General features: G+C 54.6%; 9 protein-coding genes across 9 annotated transcripts; 5 read left to right on the top strand and 4 right to left on the bottom strand.

Moving 5' to 3' along the window:
• Positions 1-288: 288 nt before the first annotated feature.
• BKA58DRAFT_313737 (uncharacterized protein) lies at positions 289-5,379 on the top strand (the record flags this gene model as incomplete). The annotated part of the gene is made up of 1 exon (XM_046167442.1): positions 289-5,379. The coding sequence occupies one exon, from the start codon at positions 289-291 to the stop codon at positions 5,377-5,379; it is 5,091 nt and encodes a 1,696-aa protein (XP_046026854.1).
• Positions 5,380-6,551: 1,172 nt separating this feature from the next.
• BKA58DRAFT_164073 (uncharacterized protein) lies at positions 6,552-7,287 on the bottom strand. The gene has a single exon (XM_046165032.1). It carries the CDS (start codon positions 7,104-7,106, stop codon positions 6,714-6,716), a length of 393 nt encoding a protein of 130 aa, XP_046026853.1. The 5' UTR covers positions 7,107-7,287; the 3' UTR covers positions 6,552-6,713.
• Positions 7,288-7,918: 631 nt separating this feature from the next.
• BKA58DRAFT_359976 (tyrosinase) lies at positions 7,919-10,886 on the top strand. The gene is made up of 2 exons (XM_046168744.1): positions 7,919-8,649; positions 8,698-10,886. Exons 1-2 carry the CDS (start codon positions 8,134-8,136, stop codon positions 10,453-10,455), a joined length of 2,274 nt encoding a protein of 757 aa, XP_046026852.1. The 5' UTR covers positions 7,919-8,133; the 3' UTR covers positions 10,456-10,886.
• Positions 10,887-10,900: 14 nt separating this feature from the next.
• On the top strand, positions 10,901-12,981 carry BKA58DRAFT_383797 (histone acetyltransferase Spt10). Its single transcript, XM_046170213.1, has 3 exons — positions 10,901-11,058; positions 11,205-11,747; positions 11,794-12,981. The coding sequence occupies exons 2-3, from the start codon at positions 11,220-11,222 to the stop codon at positions 12,769-12,771; spliced, it is 1,506 nt and encodes a 501-aa protein (XP_046026851.1). The 5' UTR covers positions 10,901-11,058; positions 11,205-11,219; the 3' UTR covers positions 12,772-12,981.
• On the bottom strand, positions 12,982-14,188 carry BKA58DRAFT_383792 (uncharacterized protein). The gene is made up of 4 exons (XM_046170212.1): positions 14,021-14,188; positions 13,681-13,881; positions 13,445-13,574; positions 12,982-13,379 (listed from the first exon to the last, which is right to left on the bottom strand). The coding sequence occupies exons 1-4, from the start codon at positions 14,092-14,094 to the stop codon at positions 13,224-13,226; spliced, it is 561 nt and encodes a 186-aa protein (XP_046026850.1). The 5' UTR covers positions 14,095-14,188; the 3' UTR covers positions 12,982-13,223.
• A 283-nt stretch (positions 14,189-14,471) lies between these two features.
• BKA58DRAFT_163914 (zinc finger-containing protein) lies at positions 14,472-15,499 on the bottom strand. Its single transcript, XM_046165031.1, has 2 exons — positions 14,906-15,499; positions 14,472-14,853 (listed from the first exon to the last, which is right to left on the bottom strand). The coding sequence occupies exons 1-2, from the start codon at positions 15,136-15,138 to the stop codon at positions 14,718-14,720; spliced, it is 369 nt and encodes a 122-aa protein (XP_046026849.1). The 5' UTR covers positions 15,139-15,499; the 3' UTR covers positions 14,472-14,717.
• Positions 15,500-15,509: 10 nt separating this feature from the next.
• Positions 15,510-18,876, top strand: BKA58DRAFT_383789 (aconitase family-domain-containing protein). The gene is made up of 6 exons (XM_046170211.1): positions 15,510-16,562; positions 16,621-17,235; positions 17,289-17,299; positions 17,537-17,888; positions 17,938-18,207; positions 18,258-18,876. The coding sequence occupies exons 1-6, from the start codon at positions 15,827-15,829 to the stop codon at positions 18,617-18,619; spliced, it is 2,346 nt and encodes a 781-aa protein (XP_046026848.1). The 5' UTR covers positions 15,510-15,826; the 3' UTR covers positions 18,620-18,876.
• Positions 18,877-19,287: 411 nt separating this feature from the next.
• Positions 19,288-21,684, top strand: BKA58DRAFT_383786 (SprT-like family-domain-containing protein). Its single transcript, XM_046170210.1, has one exon. The coding sequence runs from the start codon at positions 19,372-19,374 to the stop codon at positions 21,637-21,639; it is 2,268 nt and encodes a 755-aa protein (XP_046026847.1). The 5' UTR covers positions 19,288-19,371; the 3' UTR covers positions 21,640-21,684.
• Positions 21,685-21,690: 6 nt separating this feature from the next.
• BKA58DRAFT_383785 (uncharacterized protein) lies at positions 21,691-22,505 on the bottom strand. The gene has a single exon (XM_046170209.1). The coding sequence runs from the start codon at positions 22,481-22,483 to the stop codon at positions 21,830-21,832; it is 654 nt and encodes a 217-aa protein (XP_046026846.1). The 5' UTR covers positions 22,484-22,505; the 3' UTR covers positions 21,691-21,829.
• Between the last annotated feature and the right edge of the window lie 510 nt (positions 22,506-23,015).

Here is a 23,015-nt window from a genome sequence, read left to right as displayed (position 1 = left end):
TCCGCTGATTGATACGAGGACATGACCCACGAGTCTCGACAGCGCTCCGCGTCCAACATCTCGACGCCCTCCGACCGCTCAGCCCGTCGCGCACCGCGCCCGAACCGCAACCCGCCCGCCAGCCTCCCGCTGCCCGAAATCCCCAGCGTCACGTCGTCGCCCTCGTCGTCGCTGCAGCCGCTGGGCCTGAGCAACCTCGGCTCGCCATATCCTTCCTTCTCCCCCGGCGGAGCCAGCGCGCCTGCCTCGAGCCCACGCGGACGGGCGCATACCGTCCAGGGTCCAGCGATGCATCAATACATCCCCCCTCCGCCGCCCCAGCCCTCGAGCACGCCTGCCGGCCACATCGCCCTCCCCCCGCCGCCGCCCCAACCCTCGAGCACGCCCGCCGGCCATATCGCCCTCCCCCCGCCGCCTCCACGGCCCACGGGCTACGGCAACCTGGGCGGCATCTCCATCCCACCGCCGCCCCATGCCAACAATTGGGGTCCCCCGCGGCCCCAGTACCAGCAGCAAGGCTACGATCCGAGCCAGTATCGCAGCTACCCTCACAGCATCCGCCCTCCCCCAGGGCCCCCGCCGCAGCAGATCCAGCACGAGCGCGAACCTCCACTGACGTCAGCCACGTACATCCCCGGCGGCGAGTCATTCGGGCCTGGTGTAGGCATCCCTCCACTGCACACGTCGAGAGGCTACCCCGAGCCCTACTACCGCGACGACAACTACTCTGCCAACGCCGACACGTCCGCCCAGGGCTTTTCTAGCAGCCTCCTCGAAAGCGTCCAGAGCGTGCAATATGGCTCTAACAACGGCTTCAACGCGCCCCCGACGCCCAGCAGTCGCAACCACCTCAATATACCGACCGAAAGAACGCAGGTCTACGACTCGTCTGGGCCTCCAACCGCAACGCTGCAGAACCCCATGGTCCAGAACCACGGCAGCGTCTATCACCGGTCCGAAAGCAATGGCACGACCCCCATATCCCCACATGACTCTTCCATGCACTGGCCAGCCGAACGTGTCCAACACTGGTTAGCGAGCAACAACTTCTCACGAGACTGGCAGGAGACGTTCAGGACGTTGGGCCTGGAAGGCTCAAAATTTCTCGACATTGGCCGCGGTCATGGCAGCAAAGGCAATGTAGCCATGATGCACCAGGTCATCTTTCCCCAATTGGCCAAGCAATGCACTGCAAGCGGGACCGGATGGGATCAGAATAGAGAGCGAGACGAGGGTCGCAAGCTTCGCAGACTTGTGCGCTCCATTGTCGAGACAGGCCACATCGCCAACCCTCGCGCAGCACCGCAACGGTCCGACACAGGTATGACGAGCGCCGGAACGGAGGGTAACGTGGAGAACTCACCTTACATCGGCACCCGAGGCATGGACTTTGGATCAACGCCAACTACTGCTGGCAATGGCGAAGAGAGTCCGGGCCGTCAACTGCTCTTGCACTCGCCTGGCGGTAGTACAAACCCACCCAGACGCATCTCTACGCAGCAACGCAATTTCACCGTCCCCGGTCTCGGTCCTACTCCAGATTTCTCAGAAGGACCTGCACGCAGTCCGTATTCCAGGGAGGTTCTGCAAGGCCTAGATGCAAAGCCTGCACGCCACAGCCCGAATGCATCTTCAGAATTTGCACCATCTTCATTGGGTGCGACAAACTATCGCCAAGCAAGCCCTCAGCAAAGCCCAGCGCTACCCTCAGCTCGTCTTGCAACAAATGGTGGGCAGCTCAGTGCGGGTCTGAGCAACAACGGATCGCGGTACTATTCCCCGCATAACCGCGTCAACAGTACCGAATCCATCAACTCCACCTTTGCAAACACTGGCTCGGGCCCCCCATCAAGCAGATCATTCGATAATCGTTCCGATAGTCGCAACGAGAACCGGAAGAACGGCTATGAAGGCTCACGACCAGGCACTGGATTAGCTAGATATGACTTGGAAGCGCCCACCAGCGCTAAAGACCATGAGAAGGGCTTCTTTAAGAAAATCATGAGCGGGCGGAAGAAGGAGAACCACCCATCTCCTGATGATACGAGCCTAGATTCACCCACCAGCCCAGCGAGTCATCGTACGCATCCAAGCGGGTCCCTGTTTGGAAAATCTGGCATGAACTCGAGCGAGACTTCCTTGAACGAGCGACCCCCTTCGAGACGATCAGCTCAGACAGACTCCGATAATCGAGCAGCAGGTCGTACTCGCACATCCGGAAGAGAAGATCGTAAATACGCTTTCGTCACACCGGATGGCTGGAATTACCGGCTTATCGACATTACCAACGTAGATTCACCAGCAGCTCTACGGGCTGTATGCTGTGAGGAGCTGAGTCAGGGTCTAAGTCAGATATCAGGTGTAGAACTGCATCTCACAAATCCTGGGCAACAAGACCACGATCATCCTCTGTCCGACTCAAAGTTGTTGAAGGCGCGGTCGCAGTATGGGAATCGAGTCGGCGAGCTCAAAATCTTTGTCAAGATACCTCAAGAGGGATCTGTACCTCCCTCTGCCGGGCTAGGGGTCTCGCTACCCCATACAGCTGCTAGGTCTATCGATGAGGACGCATACTCTCGGCTGAACGCCGACTCTCAACTAGATTCTCCAGGCGGAAAGTCAGGAGAGTCAACGCTAGTCGCAGATAAGAGTGCAGCTCTTCGTAAGATGGCAGAGAAAGCCGAAGCCATGCCGAATAATTCAGGTGACAGGCCTGCAGAATCCGCTTGGGAACCGCGTGATGACTTGGCTGAGGAGGAACGACGAAAGCTGCTCGAAGCCGCTGCTGAAGAGCACCGCAAGGAAACAAAGCGGAAGCAGGAAGAATATCTGAGGAGTCGTTTCCAGAGGGCCAACGGACATAGTCCTGACCTAAACCCCACTTCAGCCGACAATCTCAGCTACCGCAGTCAGCGCATTGTTGACTTTGATGAACCTCGCGCTTCTCCCTATGAGGACGTAAAGAAACCATTCGATGCTAAACCCAAGCAGCTTGTTCCACTGCGAGAGCCGCCACCAGTGCCAGCCGATACGAGCACACTGTTGAAAGCCAATTCGCTGTCGAGGGCCAAAAACCGCGGCTCATGGCCCGAGAGTGATGATGGCAAAGACAAGCGAAGATCAACAGAGTCTCAGTCAGAGAAGCGCAAAGCCATTCCTCAAGCTGCAAGCGGGCTGGGAGGCATTGCTGCTGCTATTATTGGCGCTGGTAATCTTGGGGCAGGCATAGGAGCAGCGAACAGAGCGCCGCCAAAGGGTCCTCAATCACCAAACAGCGAAGGCTCGCCTGAAAGTATTCGACCGTCACAACAAATATTACAAGATCACGGATTTGCAGCTAGATCTGGCTCCGGAAGAAACAGTCCAGGTGGGTCACCTCGCAGTCCCGGCGAGCTCACAATGAGCAAGGGAAATATACCTTTCAGAATACCTGACTATGAGGAAGCTTTCGGAGACGACACGTCGAATGAGAGGCCAGACCTCAGCCTTGCGATGCCGGATCCGACAGCACTGCGATCGAGAAACGAGCGGTCTCGTTCGCCAACTCGAAGTCCCCACGCGGCGCACGCTCCAGAGTCTACCTTGAGCAGAGAACCATCCCGGGTGTCAGTGTACGGTCCCACTCACGACTTCGAGGAAGCGCGAGTGTCGTTCATTACGAAGTCTCCCAACCTGGAGCCTATGGATTCTGACGACGATGATTCTGATGACGGCTTGTTCGCTGCGCCGCTCGCAGGACGAGTTGGTCCACCCACACCTGCGCAGAGCACACCTATCACTCGAACCAAGTCCCGCAGCCAGCGGCCAAACCTTACACTCAAGACACAACGGTCGAAGAACTCGCTAGCGCAGGTCACGGAAAAATCCGAGCAAAGCGCAGCTGGTGACCGCGACTCGCAGCCAAGCGACTTCCATCCCGAGTCGGCTGCGTCTGCAACGTGGACCGACTCGCCTAATGATACGAACAAGTTTTCCCGTCGCGAATCGTTCGCTAGCGATGTCTGGGCCAATCGTCCACCAGCTGAAGCCCTTGTGGAACACCTTGACGAGCTCTTTCCGAACGTCAATCTCGATCAGCCGATGCTTGAGGAGGAGGAAGCGGATGGTGCTGCAGAGTCAGCCAGCGATCCCCCGCCTATACCCGCCGAGCCCACTCCTCAGCCTCTCACACGTGGTGGTGCTGGACTGCAGAGCATCGCGCAACGCAACATGAGGAAATCAGGCGCTGGTTTGGGCCGCACAAAATCTATTCGTGAAGTAGTGAAGTCGCAATATCAACCACTCGACAAGAGGCCACTCCCAGGTCAGGCACATGCTGGTGCCGGTCCATCGCGTGTTGCTACGTTACGCAATGGTGGTGACATTGTCAGGCGAAAGTCGACGAAGATGTTCAACGCCAGGACTGAGCAAGTGCGACCTCAGCGCGGCTCGCGCCTCGTTATGGAGACGATACCCCAAGATCATCTGCCAAGTGTTCCATCGCGACAGCCAACATTCAAGTGGATGAAGGGTCAGCTCATCGGCAAAGGTACATTCGGTCGCGTCTACCTCGGTATGAACATTACCACCGGAGAGCTTATCGCAGTCAAGCAAGTCGAAGTCAACGCCAAAGCAGCTGGTTCAGACAAAGACAAGATTAAGGAACTCGTCAAGAGTCTAGATCAGGAAATCGACACCATGCAGCATCTCGACCACCCCAACATTGTGCAGTACCTCGGATGCGAGCGCAAAGAGTACAGCATCTCCATCTTTCTTGAATATATTTCCGGTGGCAGTGTAGGATCCTGCATCCGCAAGCACGGAAAATTTGAAGAGTCTGTTGTCTCTTCACTCACACGACAAACGCTGCTCGGTCTCTCGTACCTCCATCGCGAAGGTATTCTCCATCGAGATCTCAAAGCTGATAACATTTTGCTCGACCTCGACGGCACGTGCAAGATCTCCGACTTTGGTATTTCCAAGAAGAGCGACAACATCTACGGCAACGATGTGACGAACAGCATGCAAGGTTCCGTCTTCTGGATGGCGCCCGAGGTAATCCGCTCGCAAGGCCAGGGCTACTCGGCCAAAGTCGACATCTGGTCTCTGGGTTGCGTAGTCCTTGAAATGTTTGCGGGTAAACGTCCTTGGTCCAAAGAAGAAGCCATCGGTGCCATCTACAAGCTCGGTAGCTTAAATCAGGCCCCTCCCATCCCCGAAGATGTGTCCAGAGTTATTGGAGTAGAAGGCCTGAGCTTCATGTACGATTGCTTTACTATAGATCCCATGGAGCGACCCACAGCCGAGACATTACTGCGAGCGCCATTCTGCTTTAGCGATCCCAACTACAATTTCCTGGACACGGAGCTCTATGCTAAGATTAGGGGAGCTTTTCAGTAGTTATTGCGTATTTGGGGCGAATTGAATTTTAAGTGGGTGATGATGACGATGAATGTTTTGGAATGGTCACAGTGTATATTGGTTTTATATACCCACTTTTTCGTTTGTTTTCTGAGGATGATGACGTTTTTGTAGCGAACTGCGCGGATTGAAATACGATACCTGGTGTACCCAGTACTCTTTTTCGAACATGCTTGTGACGTGTGTCTTACTGTCATGAAGACTTCTTGGAAACGGTTAAAGAGTTTCAAGCGCAGACTGAAAAACTGGACAAGAGGAGTGGAGACAATACGTGTTGTGAGTGGTGATCAGGGTGGCGACTGAGCGTCTCCGGAAGGTCTAAGTCCGGGTATTAGAATATGATGCTCACCGGGACAACGCAACACCTCTGGGCAAGCTCCAAGGATGAGAGCCGGAGTCGTACGTTTTCCCTGTGTTGTTCTGGTTCAATACATGTCACTCCCGAGAGACGTTGCAAATTACGTCTACTTCAACAATGATCGATAGCAGATAGGGTGATAAGATCAGCACAGGATAATCGCCCCAGGGTCCAATACTGTCTGCCGTCAGCAATTGCGTATTCAACAGGCATGAATCCCACGATCCTCGTCAGCTTATGATGGAGATCTACTTTGTGAGCTACTTCAGATTGGGGCGGCGGTATGTGCCGACTGCCGAAACTTAGATGCTGTACGTCCTTTCGGCGCTTTCTTGGTACTCAATATGGTAGCTTGAGCCGAGCACATACTGGTGTCTCATCGGCTCAATAGTTTATTGGAGTCTACTCCTCTTCTTCTGCTGTTGTACTGTCGCTAGGAGAGGTTTTGATCAAGTTTGCTGGTCAGGTTAGAGACATTGCTGCCCTGCTGTGCCGTTCGCTCTGGTTGCGCATTCATCATCGACGAGACACTGCCCCATTTCGCAACGCGAGCCGCGCCGTACTCCTGCTTCGTCCACCGCGACGCAGATCACGGTCCAAAACATTGGGAAACATATGGGCATCATGCTTGTACACGGCAAAGAAAAGTGACGGCCCCAAAGTCGGATGATGTGAGGCATCAGTCCAAGGCGAGTGAAACGTTTCGCAATAGTACTGTAATCAATCGAAGGCGGCAATTGTCTATTAGTGTTCGAGAATACGGACGGGAACTGAAAATAGAAGACGATTTTTTGAATTGAACAAGGGAAACGATGTCATAAAGATGGAGTGGATTGAGTTGCGCGTTGCCTTCAGCCGCTTACTCTCGGCGTCCTCGTGGCGGATCTAACACTCGCCTGTGGAGAGGACCCATCCTCGCATCTTACTCGGAGTGCCGTGGGTCTGAACACAGGCGTTATTGCCGCGCCGCCGCAGGTCCTGGGCATGCAGCGCACCGACCGAACCGAACAAAGACGCCAGCTAACGATACTTCTAGATTTTCGAAGATCCGCCGTCTGGGTTCGCGGACGTCACTCCACAGCAAAAGCACTTGTTGAGCGATGATATCGATAAAACATCTCCACAGAGCGAAAGCTTGATTCGATTCAAGCACTGCAATATGCGGAAAATAGGAGGGTTGAAACAACGATGTGGACGTCCTTGACATGTGGATGGTGATCCATGACTGGTGAAACATGGCCTGGCGTGTTCCTGCATAAGATCGGCCAACAAGCGAGCTGCCGAGGAAGGCAGTTAGCAACATGCCTGAGGATGCGCTTTTGCCGGGCCAGGTGCGCATAACGTGCATAGTAGGAGGCCATCCCCATGCGGACGGGGGAACAGTGCTGCAAGATGAGGATGTGCATTGATAAGGCCGTGGTGAGTTCTGCTACACCGTACTGGTGCGTGACCTTGCATGGGGGTGTGAGTGTAACGGTAAGCAGCATGCGCAGGACACGCCGCAATCAAAAGATGCGAGAGGTGGATGCAAAAGGCGAAAGTGCCGGTCCTCTTGTGGACCGCGAATGGTTCTTCAGCAGGAGCGTGCCTGAGGCGTCTGCGTGGCTGTGCTGGGACCCCCATAGCGGGTTTGCAGCCGATGTGCGTCTTTTTTCCGCTCCATGAACGACTCGTTTCTCGGTACGACAGGCACACGCGGCCCACGTTCAGGTGGACAGGTCGCACGATGATAGGGAGCGCAGTCCGTCGTGCCATCTCCCATGGTAGCGATACGACATGTCGCGACGACAGCGTGAGAAGGCAGAGAGGCGCACGCCGGCGCCAGTGGGCTCCCAAATCACCAGCCTACAACGGCCCCAGCGTGCGACGTCTTGCCCGCATCGAGCCAAGTCAGGGGAAGGCGGCGCGGATCACTCGTCTTTAGACGTTTCGGGACCACCAGGGGCGCTTGACCTCCCCACCGCCGACATCACCCACCCAATCGCCGCCCTTGACTACCGATGCCGCCACGAATACGATTATACCCCCGGTCCAGGCTCAACCGCCTCGTGTCCAAAATGGCGACCAACCGCACCGCCTTAGGCCGAGTTGAGCATGGACTGGGAATAGCATACTTCGATATATGACCCTGCCGCTGACCCGCCCCTGCTCCGTTTACGCCGCAACTCTGATTCCTCGTTCTTTGACGTCGAGGTCTCTCTACCGCACACGTTTTCTTTACAGACCTTCAGGCTTGCTCCAAAGGTCGTTACGCTCTTTAGCATCGGTTTTAATAGTCCTTCCTTCTTTAGGTTCTCGAGTCACCTTCACTTTCGACTCTTGGCCCTTCCGGTCCTTCAACCAAACACAAAAAGCATCCACCTACCTTCTTCACCATGGCCAACTTCAGCAAGCCCACCAGCATGATGACCATGGTCTTCGGCCTGTTGTCTCTTCTTCAGTTCACCGTTGCTTTCCAGCATGGCTCCCACCACCACGCACACCCTGCTCGCGCCGCCAACGATGCTTCCATTGAGGCCCACATCAACCAGATCGAGGGCGAGCTCACCAAGCGCCAGTCGCGCGGCCCCATCGCCATTACGGGTGTCTGCAGCTCTGGCACTGCCTCCAACGGCCAGTGCAACGGCGGCAGGACTGCTGCTCCCCGTCTTGAGATCCGTACCTTGGCGCGCAACGCCGACCAGTGGAACCTGTACCTCCTCGGTATGGAGAGGTTCATGGGCAAGTCCAAGGACGACATGCTCTCGTACTACCAGGTCTCTGGTGTTCACGGTCGTCCTTTCCAGACCTGGAACAACTTCCCCACACCTCTCTTGAACCAGCAAGGTTTCTGCCCTCACGGTGGTTCCCTCTTCGGTTCATGGCACAGGCCTTACCTTGCCATCTACGAGGTATGTATTTTGACATTAAAATTTTGAGCACACGTTGACAGTCCGCAGCAAGCATGGTACCAGAGCGTCATGGAGGTGATCGCTGAGTTCCCCTCCAACCAGCAGCAGCGATGGAGGAACGCCGCGGCCACTCTCCGTATGCCATACTGGGATTGGGCCATGGACCCCAACGGCGGCCCTACTGTCCCTACCCAGATGCGTGACCAGACCGTCACTGTTACCAAGCCCCAGGGAACCGTCACCATCTCCAACCCGCTCTACAAGTACAGCTTCGGCAACTCGCTTCCCTCTGAGATGGGTGGAGGACCATGGAACAGCTTCCCGGAGACCCTCCGTCGCCCGGTTGCCAACCCTACCCGCAGCAACAACAACGAGATGAACGCCCGTTTCAACTCCATCCGCGTCTCTCTCCGTGACCGTGTCTTTGCTCTGTTCTCCAGCAAGGCTAACTGGGGCGCTGCCAGCACTTCCGCCATTGGTGTTCGCACTGACCTAAGCGGCGGCGGTGTTGACAGCTTCGAGTCTGTTCACGATGCCATCCACAACACCGCTGGTGGTGAATCTGGTGGCCACATGTACTACCTCGATGTCTCGGCTTTCGACCCCCTCTTCTGGCTCCACCACACCAACGTTGACCGTCTCCTCGCCATGTACCAGCTCATCACCCCCAACACCTACATCTCCAACGGTAACGTTCCCCGTCCCATGGCTCAGTGGAACCAGGGTGAGCCCAAGAATCAGTACTCTCCTCTCAAGCCCTTCACCAAGGACACCGCTGGCAACTACTTCACCTCGGTCGATGTCAAGGAGACCCGCACTCTTGGATACTACTACCCTGAGACCAGCGACCGCTCTTACCAGCAGGTCGCCCGCGCTGTTACTCAGCTTTACGGTGCCGGTCAGAGGACTCTTACCAAGCGTGACGGTGACGAGTCGGCGACTGGCCAGTACCTCGGACGTCCCATCAAGGAGGGTGACTACCACACTGTTCTTTCCGTCATTGCCGACAAGTATGCGCTTGAGGGATCTTACACTGTTCACTGCTTCGTTGGAAAGCCCAGCAGCAACTCTACCAAGAACTCCACCGCGCCCGCGGCCGATTCGCCTTACCCGGTTCTCAACATCACCACTCCTCTTCTTTCCATCAGCATTGGTGGTGGCTCCGCTCCCAGCACTGAGGTTCCCAGCAACGAGACCGATGCTTCCTACGACCCAACCACCGACTACACCCAGGATCCCAACTACGTCGGTTCCTACGGTATCCTCGGTGCTATGATGCAAGGCGGTGCCAACGCTTCCCAGGCTCTCATGACTGAGGGTGCTCTTCCCTTGACCACCTGCCTCCAGGGTAAGGAAGCCGCTGGCGAGCTTGAGTCGCTCCGTCCCGAACATGTCGAGCCTTACCTCAAGGAGAACCTCCACTACAAGGTTGTTGGTGTTAACGGCGAGATCGACGCTGACACCATTCCCAACTTCCACATCAGCGTCAAGTGCAACAAGGCCAAGCCCGCGGCCTCTGACGACGAGCTTCCCGACCTGAGCGCCCCTTACGAGGTCCTCGAGAGCGTCACTGCTCACCTCCCCGCTGGCAAGCCCTTCAAGTACATCCCCTCTGCGCTCGACATTCCTCTGCCCGATGGCCCGGAATACCTCGAGCCCAGCAGCGACGGCTCTAAGCCCCAGAGCCCCAGCAACGGTGTCTTCCCTTACCCATCCATGCCCTGGGAGGAGGAGGGCTACTGCATCACCAAGCAGACCATTGAGTACGTTGATGAGCAGGGTAACTTCCTGTACTCGGAGATGTAAGGTGGCAGATGTCGGTTGTAGCAGGAGAGTCATGTGGAGGAGAGAAGCATATGTATGCTTGCGTATGAAGGATCTTTTACATAATACCTTTCGATGTACATTGGACATGAGAGCTTTTTTTTTCCTTACAAAATGTCAATTGATATCCAGCAGTGGTTCTCGTATAGTTTTTCCTAACGTCATCGTCCCCTTGGATGTCTCTGTCTATAGCGTAGGTGTCCGTAGCGCTTTGCAATATGACTATAAACATACTTCCGTTCCGATGCCGTGCATGTGTTGCTTTACGATGTGAAATTATGATTGCTGGTAATGGTTTCATGAAGCGAGACCTTGCCAGATCTGAAATGCGTGCTGTGTCTGTTATGAAGCCGACATGCACAACAGTGCACACATGTCGGACATCACGTAGGAATCGTTCAGCCAAGGCAAGCTGCAGGCATGATGAGCTCCGGCTTGCGTGGACAACGGCGCTGTGCCCCGCTGGTACCAAGAAGCGCTAGTGACTCTTTGGCCGATCTCTGTAGGCACGCACCGCGAGCACCACATCACGGCAGTATCTCTCATCCTGCTTGACCATTCCTAGGGTCCCTCAGGCATTCTTGCGTAAGTCCTACACCATCATCATCATCGCATACCGCGTCCATATATCGCGCTTCTCCAGCATGGCGTCTGAGTCGCGCAGTCGCGACAGCCTCCCGGTCCCAATGCGGTTGCTAACATTTCGCACTTGCCATGCTAATATCTCATAGACTAGTCCGCCCATCATGCCCGCCATGCTAGATGACCCTACGGCGCCAGTGATATATAGAACCTCTGGCGACGTGCCGTACCCTCCTCCCGGTGGCCCGCTGCCTGTAGGCATTGCACCATGTCAAGTCATCCTGCGCGATCGCGTGACTACCGCAACGATCATACCCTTCTCTGCGCCAAATCAAGTACCCCTCACACTACTGGCATACCTATGCGACCAACTAGGTCGCGAGATTGAAAAGGGAGATACGTACCCCATGGTTGACCCGCTCGCTCTCGAGGCTTTCGGTCCGTACTGGTTCGGTGTCTTTGGTGCGATCATGCTGCTGGGTGAGATCCAGGACGGTCGCGAACTACACGAGATGGCGCGGAGAGGGTGCGACTGGGAGAGGGAATGTCTGGGTAGCTTCTACATCAAGCCCAATTACCCAGGACGGTCGAGTCATGTCTGCAATGGCGGGTTCCTGGTCACGGATGCGTCGCGCAATCGAGGTGTCGGTCGCTTGATGGGCGAGACTTATCTGGACTGGGCTCCGAAGCTTGTGAGACTCGCCATGAGGGTTACATCGCATGCGCTAACACGCTCAGGGCTACACCTACTCTGTCTTCAACCTCGTATACGAAACCAATGTCGCATCCTGTCGGATATGGGACGCCCTCGGCTTCAAGCGGATCGGACGCGTGAAGGGTTGCGGTAACCTGAAGTCATACCCCGGCGAGCTTGTCGATGCCATCATATACGGGAGAGATCTGGGTCAGGATGACGAGTTTGTGTCTGAAGAGCGCTTCGACAAGATCCGCTTCTATCTTAAGAACGGAAAATACCCAAACGGTGCTGATCGAGCAGAGAAGAGCCGTCTCCGTAGCGCGGCGACGCACTACAAGCTCACACCCGGAGAGGGCGATGGCCCTGAGAAGTTGTGGCTCAAGGGCAAGGAGGTTATTGCGGATCCTAAGCAGCAGTACGATATTGCTCGGGAGATACATCACAAGTCACACGGGGGTATCAACAAGACTACGGCAGCAATTGCGGAGCTCTACCATTGGGTTCGCATAAAGGAGACTGTCAGCCAGGTCATTCGCAACTGTCCAGAATGTAGCGAGATGAACAAGGGCCTGTCGGCTATGCGCCAGGGTCAAAACCAGGCACGGGCAGAGGCAAGGTCGGGATCCAGTTTCCTGTCATCAACCGCTACGCAGCCAACTCTGACACCAACTCCGCCCAGTTTGTTTTCACCAACACAACCACCGCCTCGTGCAGACTCCCCGGATGGCCAGTTGCAGCTCGAAGCCGCACAGCACCAAGCTGCAATCTATCCGCAGTACACCCAGGACAACGGCTATGACTTGCCAGTCGATCCCGCACTCATGCACGGTATACAGTCTGCCACTAACCTTGCGGATCTTCCGCCGTCGCCATTCCTGGCAGCCCAGGCAAACGGCGTGCCTCATGCTGGGGAGGTTGACCATCAGCGCATGAGCCTTGACCCAAGCTTAGATGAGCGGGCACCCACTGCAGGGGGGGAGATGCGTAGGAGGTTGAACCGTGTGAGTCAGTACGAGTGAGTAGATGTAGAATGGTTGAGTGAAGTGTCAAGCTTAGCAGCGTATGACCCGGGTAAGTATACCAATGATACCAGGCATGTAGGGGATGGGAAACGTGTTTGAAGAGGCCGCAGGAGAATATGAGGAGGATCATACCCAGGACATAGCGGCAGTCTCCGACAACACAAGTAGCATAACGATGAAATCATTGCAAAGCCCTGGTTGATTTGAAGCATACTTGTGATGGTGACTGCTGGAGCTGATCTTTATTGCTGTACAACTGTATCTAAGCTAATGGCTACGTGTTTGTGGCTCTCCTATCAAAAATTGCCGGCGCACATCTTACCCCTCTCACCTTATCTGTTTCCCATGTCCCCCTCTTACATACCTAGACCCAACTCTTTCCTCCCACTCCAATTCTTTCGCTCCTAATCAAACATCTTCAGATAACATCTTCCTCTTTCTCTTCCCATTCAACCCTCAAACAGCCCCCACTCCTTCACTTGGAAGCTCTCCAAAATCTGCCCCTTTACCACCTTGCTATCCTTCATCAACTGTGTTTCTCCTCCTTGCTGCTTTGCTGGCGTGTATTCGCCTGGGTAGTGTGGGATGTTGATTGATACCATAATCTGCGAGATGTGTTAGTCACCAGAGAAATGAAACGTAGATGATGGAGGGAGGAATAGATACGTACATCGGTACCTTGCTCCTTAAGACGGAGAAGAAGAAGATGGATATATGTGAATTCGGGAGTCTTGCGGTTGGGGTGAGGGTTCGGTGTTGGTGGTGTTTGGATGAATGATAGTGCTAGGACTGGTTTGTCTCTGTTGTCGTGGTTAGCCATTTACCCACCCTTCTGTATGCTAAAATTGATCCTCTCTCCTTTCGATCCTGCTTCGTCTTTCCAGAATGATGGTGCACAATACTTACGGCAAACTCTTCATCACAGCACGTTCTTGCGAGATAATCGTACTCTGATCTCCTGTCCCGTCGACTAGATCTCCAAAGTGGTACTGCAGCGCTTCTTCGTCGCTTTTCTTGTCGACATACTCTAGGATTTCGACAACAATGCTGGAGTAGCCGTCGTTATCGAGGTAGACTTCCTGGTGATCGGGGATTTGTCGGATTTGACTATTGAGTTATTATGTCAGTATACTAAATCTTGGGGGAGCCGTTCTCGCCAATTTAGGCATTTTGAACGCGGTATTGGTGGAAACGCGTGCAAAGGGAAGGCGCGGGATGTGGGGGCGCGCAGGATGAGAGAGCTTACGAGGCGTCGGCGAAGTTTGAGGGCAGGTCGAGGGTTATTGCGCCGCCGTAGAGGGGTATGTTTGTGAATGCCATGTTGTATCGTATTGTTGTACTGTCTCTCAATCTCGACTTGTTGCACTCTCTGCAGGGGTTGATGTCCTTCTTATGTTGTGACTTTGATGTTGGTGATGGCGCGAGAGGACGTAGGTAGCCACCAGGCAACATCAGGCAGCATGGAAAACGGCAACCTACAACATTTTTTTTTTGACAACGCAGCAGCCGCACAGCAGTTTACGTGGGTTGCTGTGAAGTACTTGTGTAAGTAAATCCAATGTGTATTCAGTTAGTACTGATATGGTTCATTCTTTTCATAGCATGGGCTTAAAACAGCAGCCAGATGATATTGTTGATTTGAATAGCAAGACGCGACAGTCACTATGATAAGGTCATGACATCTCGGAAACTTGTGTTTCGATTTGAAATGTAGGGTATCTTCTGAACTTTTTGTCCTTCTATATGCTCCAAATGCCAGTTTTGAACGCCGTGCAATGCATGTTCTTCCACGAGCCCGAGAGCGACCTACCCGCAGCTATCGTGTTGCCACCTGAGTGATGTCTGATCCCCCGAAAGCATTTTAGCGGTCGTCCTGCACTCCTAACCTTGCCGTCCATCTGCCATGGACTGCGCATCAAATAGTCTTGGCCGTTGCCGTGACCTCAACCTGATGCTGCAACCTGGTCAACCTCCATCGGGGCTGTTGCGGTGGTCGTACGCGTTCCGTTGTTGGTCGTGAGGCCTATCGCTGCCTCTGCTTCTTTCTGCGAGTATGGTTCTTCGCGAAGTTGCTTGACTCTGCAGACTTGTTAAAACATTTCCCTACTGTCGCATACACGATATCCCCTACCTGCGCTTATGGACCTTGCCCTTCTGATGTGCGACAAAGTTGGCGTCGCTCTCAAAAAACTTTGCGCATTCCTTGCAGTAGAATTCGCCCAGTCCGGGCAAATCTTCTATGGGCTTCGCATCCTTGAATTCCGCGAGATGCTTCTCGTCGCGCAAGTCGGCGTGGATCTGGTCGAGGTCGCGCGTGTGGCGACGTGTCTTCTTCTTGGAGTCTTGTCCGCGTATGGCTGGCATGGTGGGCAGTATCCGCGGCCGTCGGTTATCCGTGTGAAATCGTGATGGTCGGCTATAGAGAAAGTTGCAGTGTGGGGACACCTGCCGACGGGGGCCCGTGCGAGGTCTGCAGGTCAGAAAGACTTGTGGAGCTAGGTCGAATCAGGTGCTGGTAGATGCTACTGTTGCTCCAGACCCGAAATTTGCCATGTCTGCAGGCCTGCAAGCTGACTCGGCACACAATTGTTGAGTCGGAAAAGGACGCGCAGGCCGCCGGGAGCAGTGTGTGAATCTGTGTGTTATCGCAGAACGCCAATCACACGCAAAAGGAATGAGCGCGGGGTTGGTGAACCGCTGCCGGGTATGACGTCTGGGTGAACACCTATAGCTTCCCGACACATGGCTGCGCGGCCTCCAAGTCTTGAAATACCAGCGGGCAGCCAGTCGCACACAGCTCAATTACGCTCTCCATAATTGCGTCTCCATTACATCGCCCTTGCACGTGAAGCGGGCCAACGGGACTGCGCTGCCGACCTGTTTCTGGTTCTGGCGCCGAGGTATTCCGCACGCAGCTGGGGCTAGACGAACCAATCACGCCCCTCGTGATCCTCATTAGTTATCGCCCAACTTGAGGCAGCTTCTGACGTTCTTTTCCTCCGCTTCCTCCATCACTCTTCTCTCCACACCACTCCCCTCCTCAAACTTCACCATGCAGAAGTTCTCGAGGCTCGGCCGCCTGGGCCAGAGCCTTGCTTCGCGCAGGCAATTGGCCACCGTCAGCGATGCTCCCCTCTCTCGCAAGGTCGAGATGACCAACTGGGAGAAGGGCCACTACATCAACTACCAGAAGATGAACGAGAACCTCGAGATTGTTCGTGCCCGCTTGAACCGCCCGCTCACCTTCGCCGAGAAGATTCTCTACTCCCACTTGGACGACCCCCACGGTCAAGAGATTGAGCGCGGCTCCAGCTACCTCAAGCTCCGTCCCGACCGTGTAGCTTGCCAGGATGCCACCGCCCAGATGGCCATTCTTCAGTTCATGTCAGCTGGTCTGCCCTCCGTTGCCACACCTACTACCGTTCACTGCGACCATCTTATCGAGGCCCAGGTTGGTGGTGAGAAGGATTTGGAGCGCGCCAACGAGATCAACAAGGAGGTCTACAACTTCTTGTCCACCTCGTGCGCAAAGTACAACATTGGTTTCTGGAAGCCCGGCTCTGGTATCATTCACCAGATCGTGCTTGAGAACTACGCTTTCCCTGGTGCTCTCCTCATCGGTACCGACTCGCACACTCCCAACGCCGGTGGTCTCGGTATGGCCGCCATTGGTGTCGGTGGTGCCGACGCTGTCGATGTCATGGCTGGTCTCCCCTGGGAACTGAAGGCCCCCAAGGTCATTGGTGTTAAGCTTACTGGCAAGCTCTCCGGCTGGACTGCTCCCAAGGGTACGTATCTGAAATATTGGGTTTCGAAGCGGGGCAATCACGCTAACGTAGTCTACAGACATCATCCTCAAGGTAGCTGGTATCCTCACCGTCAAGGGTGGAACTGGTGCTATCGTCGAATACCACGGTCCCGGTACCGAGAGCCTGTCCTGCACGGGTATGGCTACTATCTGCAACATGGGTGCTGAGATTGGTGCCACCACCTCGCTCTTCCCCTTCAACGACCGCATGTACGACTACCTTGCCGCCACCAAGCGCCGCGACATTGGTGACTTCTCCCGCGAGTACGCCGCCCAGCTCCGCGAGGATGAGGGCGCCGAATACGACGAGCTTATCGAGATCAACCTTGACGAGCTCGAGCCCCACATCAACGGTCCCTTCACCCCCGATCTAGCTACACCCATCAGCAAGTTCAAGGAGGCTGTCAAGGCCAACAAGTGGCCTGAGGAGCTCAAGGTCGGTCTCATCGGTTCCTGCACCAACTCTTCTTACGAGGACATGAGCCGTGCTGCCTCCATCGCTGAGGACGCCATGTCCCACGGCGTCAAGGCCAAGTCTCTCTTCACTGTAACCCCTGGTTCCGAGCAGATTCGCGCCACTATTGAGCGTGACGGTCAGCTCAAGACCTTCGAGGAGTTTGGAGGTATGGTATTGGCTAACGCCTGCGGTCCTTGTAAGTAACACCCATGTACGAACTGATGTGAGGCCTGTACTAATTCGCTTTAGGCATTGGTCAGGTATGTTGAACTCCAGACAGGGTAGCCTGTAGTTATTCGATGCGTTTTGTCTTGTCTCTTGACAAAATAAACGCTCTCGTATGCTTCAAAGCTGCTTCCCCCCTCCCCACTTCAAGGTAGCCTGGATGTATTCGATGCGTTTTGTTTTGTCTCTTGACAGAATAAACGCCCTCGTATGCTTCAAGGCTATCCCATCAGCCTTCACCTTTCAAGATCTACATGCTAACTCGTTCGAAGTGGGACCGTAAGGATGTAAAGAAGGGCGAGGCCAACTCTATCATCTCGTCGTACAACCGTAACTTCACTGGCCGTAACGACGCAAACCCCGCCACCCACTCTTTCGTCACCTCCCCCGACCTTGTCGTTGCCATGACTATCGCCGGAACGCTTGATTTTAACCCCCTTGTCGATGAGCTGACTGGAGCCGACGGCAAGAAGTTCAAGCTCAAGGAGCCCTCTGGCATGGGTCTCCCCGCCAACGGCTACGACCCAGGCCAGGACACCTACCAGGCTCCTCCCGAGGACCGCTCATCTGTCTCTGTCGCTGTTTCGCCCACCTCCGACCGTCTCCAGCTTCTCGAGCCTTTCAGTAAGCAAACTTCATGTATGAAATGCATGATACATACTAACTTCTCAAGGTGCCTGGGATGGAAAGGATGCGAAGGACCTTCCTATTCTCATCAAGTGCCAAGGCAAGACCACCACCGACCACATCTCCATGGCCGGTCCCTGGTTGAAGTACCGTGGACACTTGGACAACATCTCCAACAACATGTTGATTGGTGCCATCAACGCTGAGAACGGCGAGGCCAACAAGGTCAAGAACCTTCTCAACGGATCTTACGGTGCCGTCCCCGATGTCGCCCGTGACTACAAGAAGAACGGCGTCCCATGGGTCGTTGTAGGAGGTGAGCATTTCTTTGACACTTTACTTGCGAGCCGTGCTAACTGGGACAAGATTGGAATTATGGCGAGGGCTCTTCTCGTGAGCACGCTGCGCTTGAGCCCAGGCACTTGGGTGGCGCTGCCATCATCACCCGCTCCTTCGCTCGTATCCACGAGACCAACTTGAAGAAGCAGGGTATGCTTCCTCTTACCTTCTCCGACCCTGCCGACTATGACAAGATTGGTCCTAATGACAGAGTTGACTTGGCCTCAACTGAGCTCGCCCCCGGCAAGCCCCTGACCATGACTGTTCACCCCGCCGATGGATCCAAGGACTTCCAGATCAAGCTCTCGCACACCTTCAACGAGGGCCAGATTGAGTGGTTCAAGAACGGCAGCGCTCTTAACACCATGGCTAAGAACGCTAAGCAGTAAATGCACAGAAGAGAAACCGAATGAAAACAATCACCACCGCGGATGTAAATACGGAAGACGGAATACCCCGCAAATGCTTCACGATTGGGGATGAAAGTCAAATCAGGGGTGGAGTAGACATACGATGAGAGAGCTGGGCGCCCGCAGACGGGCGCAGCAGTAACAGCTCCTCGGTCGGTCTTTCGGGCTCAATGTAGTTGGGTTTGCTTGTATTTGTGATGATTAGCATGCAATGTATGACTGATTTTTTCTTGTTACAAGCTGTATCTGCTGTGATGTGAGTGACGATCTGAAATGTGCTTGACGAAGGCGTGTGGTTCTTTTGGAAGCGTATGCAAAGACACAAGGTTTAGTGAAGTATACATTGCGATTTTCGCCCATGTGCTGTAGTAGGCAACTGCTGCGAATACCTCTAGGGTACGTCTTATTGTTTTGTACGACTAATAAAACTTAGATGTATTCACCTTGGCTACTCCTAGAACTCGAATATACAAGCTATGACATTCCACACGTTGCGCCTCCGAGGATGACGCGCGCAGGCTGAGGCACGGTGTGCGACACCGCTGCGAACGTGCGAGTGGATCCTGGACCCGTTCCCGCTAGTCGCCGGGACAACGGCCGATAACAAACACGCTCGGCAGTTTTCCAACGTCTGGACATCCTTGCGCGAACAACATTCTTGGAGCCAATCGCGCACACAACAGCTTGAATATTCTTACATATTACAAGATTGCATATCACATATCATCAACATGGCGCGTCTACGCAAACCGAGCCCGAACGAACCCAGTATCTTTATGCCGCCGTCCGAGACCAGAGCAAGCCGATTCAGTCCGCGAAAAGCCACCCTACGATACGCATCGTCGCAAGAAGACGAAAGCTCAATACTAGTGCCGAAGAGGTCGAGGCGCACCGCGCAGGACATCAGCATCTCGCAAGACGATGAGCAGTCTTTCCGCATACCTTCGATAGCAACACCCAAGGATGCAATCAGCCCCCGCAAGCAACGTGTATTGCGACCGGTCGAGAGCAATAGTCGACTGCTCCGAAAACTGAGTGACGAAAGCCTGGCAAGCCCGGAGAAGAAGCAAAGAGAGAGGAGAGTGCGCAGTGGAACAACAGATACAGATGTGGGAAGTAGGAATGGACTCATGTACGCCAAAAGCCTGGCTAGAAGCGTGGTGAACAAACAGAACAAGAAGGGCAAGATCAATGTCGTAGGAGAAGTCGAGGCGCAAGAGGCCGCACAACGGTCACGAAGCAGGGAACACGAGAGCTCAGAGGAGATCGTCGCGGACGGAGAGGGGGATGCTGAAGCCGAAACAAGTTTGTGGTGCGGCGATGAGGAAGCAGAGACCCAAGAAGAGGTCGCTGAGCCAGTCATTGAGATCACCGAGGATGACGAAGAGGACGAGCCCGTCGTGAAGTCGAGAACAAACCAGCGACAACCGCGCGCACGGCGCGTTGTGTCTGACAGCGAAGAGGACGAGAGCGAGCCGAGTGCACCACAACCTACCAAGCAGCCTCAGCAACCAATTTTCAAAATTCCCGAGCTCAAACCGACGTCAGCCGATCTGACTTCCATGCGACCGCCACATCGAAAGGGCCATAGTACGATATCAAATTGGGCACAGGAGGTTGTCGATCTCACCGACTCGCCGGAGGCCCCAGTATCCTTCATGCTTCCTGAACGCACCCACGCCCGATCGAGCTCTTTCGCAGCATCTTCTCGGCCTACTAGCTCAGCGTCGAACGGTCCGCTTGCAATCCTTAGGTATTCGCCCACACCCACCAAGCAACGCTCGCCTCGTAAAGCTCCGCCCATTTCGCGACCAGCGACTCCTCCCCTGGCCCCTCCCAGTCCTACCAAGCTCGTCTCGCCCTCGAAGAAGAAGCCCGTGATTCCTAAAGCAGCCGATCTAGACGGAAGACCAAGTCTTGACGCGTTCTGGAATCCTGCAGCTGTAAACGACTGGACCGACCGCCACTCGCCAGCTAAGCAGCTCGTGTCACCCAAGAAGCAGAAATGGAGGGACGACATAGTCAAAATGATGGAGGGTATAGCTCTAGAAGACAGCAGTGACGAGGGTTATGAAAGCCCCATCGAGAGCCCCAAGAAGAAGCCCACAAGTCGCAAGCCAGCTAAGGAGAAAACACCAGAGACTGAGCCGATCCCGAATGTCAAACAGATCCGCGAACAACGCAAAGCCTTCGCCGAACGCAAGCACGCCATAGCCGAAGCCTTCCTCATCGAGCTCGACACCACAATCTCATCAGGTCGCATCCAAGAGCTCTCGAAATCCACAGGCGGTATCAAGCTCGTCTGGTCCAAGACCCTCAAAACAACAGCCGGTCGTGCGAATTGGCGTAGAGAGCAGATACGCATCCGAACCGGCCCCCTTCCCACCGACACGCGCGTTGAAATCCGACACCACTGTTCCATCGAACTCGCCGAGAAGGTGATCGATGATGAGGAGAGGCTTTACAACGTACTCGCGCACGAGTTCTGCCATCTGACAACGTTCATGATCAGCGAAGTCCGTAACAACCCTCACGGAGCAGAGTTCAAGTCGTGGGGTCGCAAAGCTACCGTCGCGTTTGCGAGCAAAGGCGTCGAGGTCACCACGAAGCACTCTTACCAGATCGAATACAAGTACGTTTGGGAGTGCGTCTCCTGCGGCTACGAGTTCAAGCGTCACTCCAAATCCATCGATCCGGCGCGCCACTCGTGTGGCAAGTGCAAGGGCAAGCTCGCGCAGACCAAACCCACTCCCAGGGGCGTTGGCGCCAGTGCTGCTGTAGGCAAGGATGGCAAGAGAGAGAAGAGCGAATACCAGGTCTTTGTCAAAGCCAACTTTGCGCGTGTCAAGAAGGAACTCGAGGCGGAGGGCAAGGGTGCGCAGATGGGCAAGGTGATGGAGGCTGTGGCCAAGCAGTACAGAGAGAGGAAGGGTGCGGGTAGTAGTAAGGCGAAGGAGATCATTGATCTAGAGGCTGCTCTGGATGGTATGAAGATCTAGATTTGACAGTACGTGAATGAAGTGTATGAATAATGCCCTATCGAAGCACTAGCTGTTCTTCTGTGCTTGAGTTGAAAGTATAGACTAACGTATAAGGACAATGTGTAAGGTCGTGTACACAAGCAAGGCCGTAAGTCTCAACTGTCTTTAGCGATCAATAGAGCTAACTACAAAATATAGTTGATTGAGATCAATCCAAAGCCTTGAGTGAGCTGTTACTGCAGCGGAAAAGATGAGAGAGCGGGTGCAAAGCGTTATTAATTCGTTTGCATGGTGTGAAACAGTGAAAGTGAAGGCAGTAGTGCGAGCAGATTACTAACGAGCCTTGATAGTGCGATACCACGTTCTCCCAGTGGTCTGCGTTGATCTTTTGCCCAGCGAACATCTTCATTATGAACGCAAACGACTCGTCTGATAGATCACCCTGTAGGGGAACATTGAAAGACCCATCGTCTGCGGGGGTCCGCAAACCTGTAGTTGATGAAGAGGGTGCTTGTCGGTGAGCTGGCTGCAGTGTGCTTTGATACTCCAGATGGTTGACGGACTCTTTGAGACGGATGTAGAGTTGCTCCAAGGCATCTACAGTGTCGCGGGTATTGTTTTGTTGGTCTTCGAGTGCTTTGATGCGGGATTCCAGGTCTGTGTTCGCCGCGGCTCCGGTGATATGAGGTCTAGTAGCTGTGTCCACTTCTGTTGGAGTGGGTTCGGCTGCTTGGGTCTCAGTACGCTTGGGTCGTAGAGTAGCTGTCGTACGGTTCGATTGACCAGACTGGTTTTGAGCCGCGTAACGTAACATGTCTCTAGAGGAAGAGATTGATGATGCAGAGCGAGTGGGCGGAGACATTGTTGAAGTCCTCACCCGATGTCTGTCCACCAGCGTTGGCGCTCGCACTGTTAAGTCTTCCACTCTCAAACTGACACCTGCCGTCGTTGATGGAGGGGCTGCGATTCGGCGCAGGTTCTGCAGCGCCATTGTCGTTGCCATGGCGGTTGCTGTTGCGCTCAATCCTTCCCGAACCTCTGCCTCTTCCCTGCCTTCCCCTCACAGACTCGTTGCGACGGCCTCGCGGCTGGGAATCGCGAGGACCTGTAGGCGCATTTGCTGGCGCGACGGGGGCATCAGGTTCATTCTCGCTATTCGCGCCGCCTAGAGCCCACTTTGAACTGTTGATCGTTCTTGTGTTGTGGTTCTGTGTAGAGCCGTGCTTGAGTATCAAACGAGTTGACTGATGCAAGCTGGTATGGAGGTTGCGAGCTTGAGGGGCTACGTAATATAGGAAGAAAGCAAACCGGTGTGATAAGTAAGGCAATCTGATCAAGCAAGCTGTGCAAAAAGGGCAGAAAATGGAGCATGAGACTGGAAGTGTAGATTGTGG

This window comes from Alternaria rosae (assembly GCF_020736505.1).
Source record: "Alternaria rosae strain MPI-PUGE-AT-0040 chromosome Unknown BKA58scaffold_4, whole genome shotgun sequence".
Taxonomy (NCBI): Eukaryota; Fungi; Ascomycota; class Dothideomycetes; order Pleosporales; family Pleosporaceae; genus Alternaria; species Alternaria rosae.
Note: the sequence above shows the minus strand (reverse complement) of the source record. Positions and strands in the feature narration are given on the sequence as shown.

Excerpts from the sequence above, each read along its gene's own strand:
- BKA58DRAFT_164073 (XM_046165032.1), bottom strand. The coding sequence starts at position 7,106 with ATGCACGTTATGCGCACCTGGCCCGGCAAAAGCGCATCCTCAGGCATG.
- BKA58DRAFT_383789 (XM_046170211.1), top strand. The coding sequence starts at position 15,827 with ATGCAGAAGTTCTCGAGGCTCGGCCGCCTGGGCCAGAGCCTTGCTTCG. Across the intron at positions 16,563-16,620 it reads CGGCTGGACTGCTCCCAAGG|ACATCATCCTCAAGGTAGCT; the intron begins GTACGTATCTGA and ends CGTAGTCTACAG. Across the intron at positions 18,208-18,257 it reads CCCATGGGTCGTTGTAGGAG|ATTGGAATTATGGCGAGGGC; the intron begins GTGAGCATTTCT and ends AACTGGGACAAG.
- BKA58DRAFT_359976 (XM_046168744.1), top strand. The coding sequence starts at position 8,134 with ATGGCCAACTTCAGCAAGCCCACCAGCATGATGACCATGGTCTTCGGC. Across the intron at positions 8,650-8,697 it reads CTTACCTTGCCATCTACGAG|CAAGCATGGTACCAGAGCGT; the intron begins GTATGTATTTTG and ends GACAGTCCGCAG.
- BKA58DRAFT_163914 (XM_046165031.1), bottom strand. The coding sequence starts at position 15,138 with ATGCCAGCCATACGCGGACAAGACTCCAAGAAGAAGACACGTCGCCAC. Across the intron at positions 14,854-14,905 it reads GGCAAGGTCCATAAGCGCAG|AGTCAAGCAACTTCGCGAAG; the intron begins GTAGGGGATATC and ends ACAAGTCTGCAG.
- BKA58DRAFT_383785 (XM_046170209.1), bottom strand. The coding sequence starts at position 22,483 with ATGTCTCCGCCCACTCGCTCTGCATCATCAATCTCTTCCTCTAGAGAC.
- BKA58DRAFT_383792 (XM_046170212.1), bottom strand. The coding sequence starts at position 14,094 with ATGGCATTCACAAACATACCCCTCTACGGCGGCGCAATAACCCTCGAC. Across the intron at positions 13,882-14,020 it reads TCAAACTTCGCCGACGCCTC|TCAAATCCGACAAATCCCCG; the intron begins GTAAGCTCTCTC and ends ATAACTCAATAG. Across the intron at positions 13,380-13,444 it reads TTAAGGAGCAAGGTACCGAT|ATTATGGTATCAATCAACAT; the intron begins GTACGTATCTAT and ends CACATCTCGCAG.
- BKA58DRAFT_383797 (XM_046170213.1), top strand. The coding sequence starts at position 11,220 with ATGCCCGCCATGCTAGATGACCCTACGGCGCCAGTGATATATAGAACC. Across the intron at positions 11,748-11,793 it reads TGGACTGGGCTCCGAAGCTT|GGCTACACCTACTCTGTCTT; the intron begins GTGAGACTCGCC and ends TAACACGCTCAG.
- BKA58DRAFT_383786 (XM_046170210.1), top strand. The coding sequence starts at position 19,372 with ATGGCGCGTCTACGCAAACCGAGCCCGAACGAACCCAGTATCTTTATG.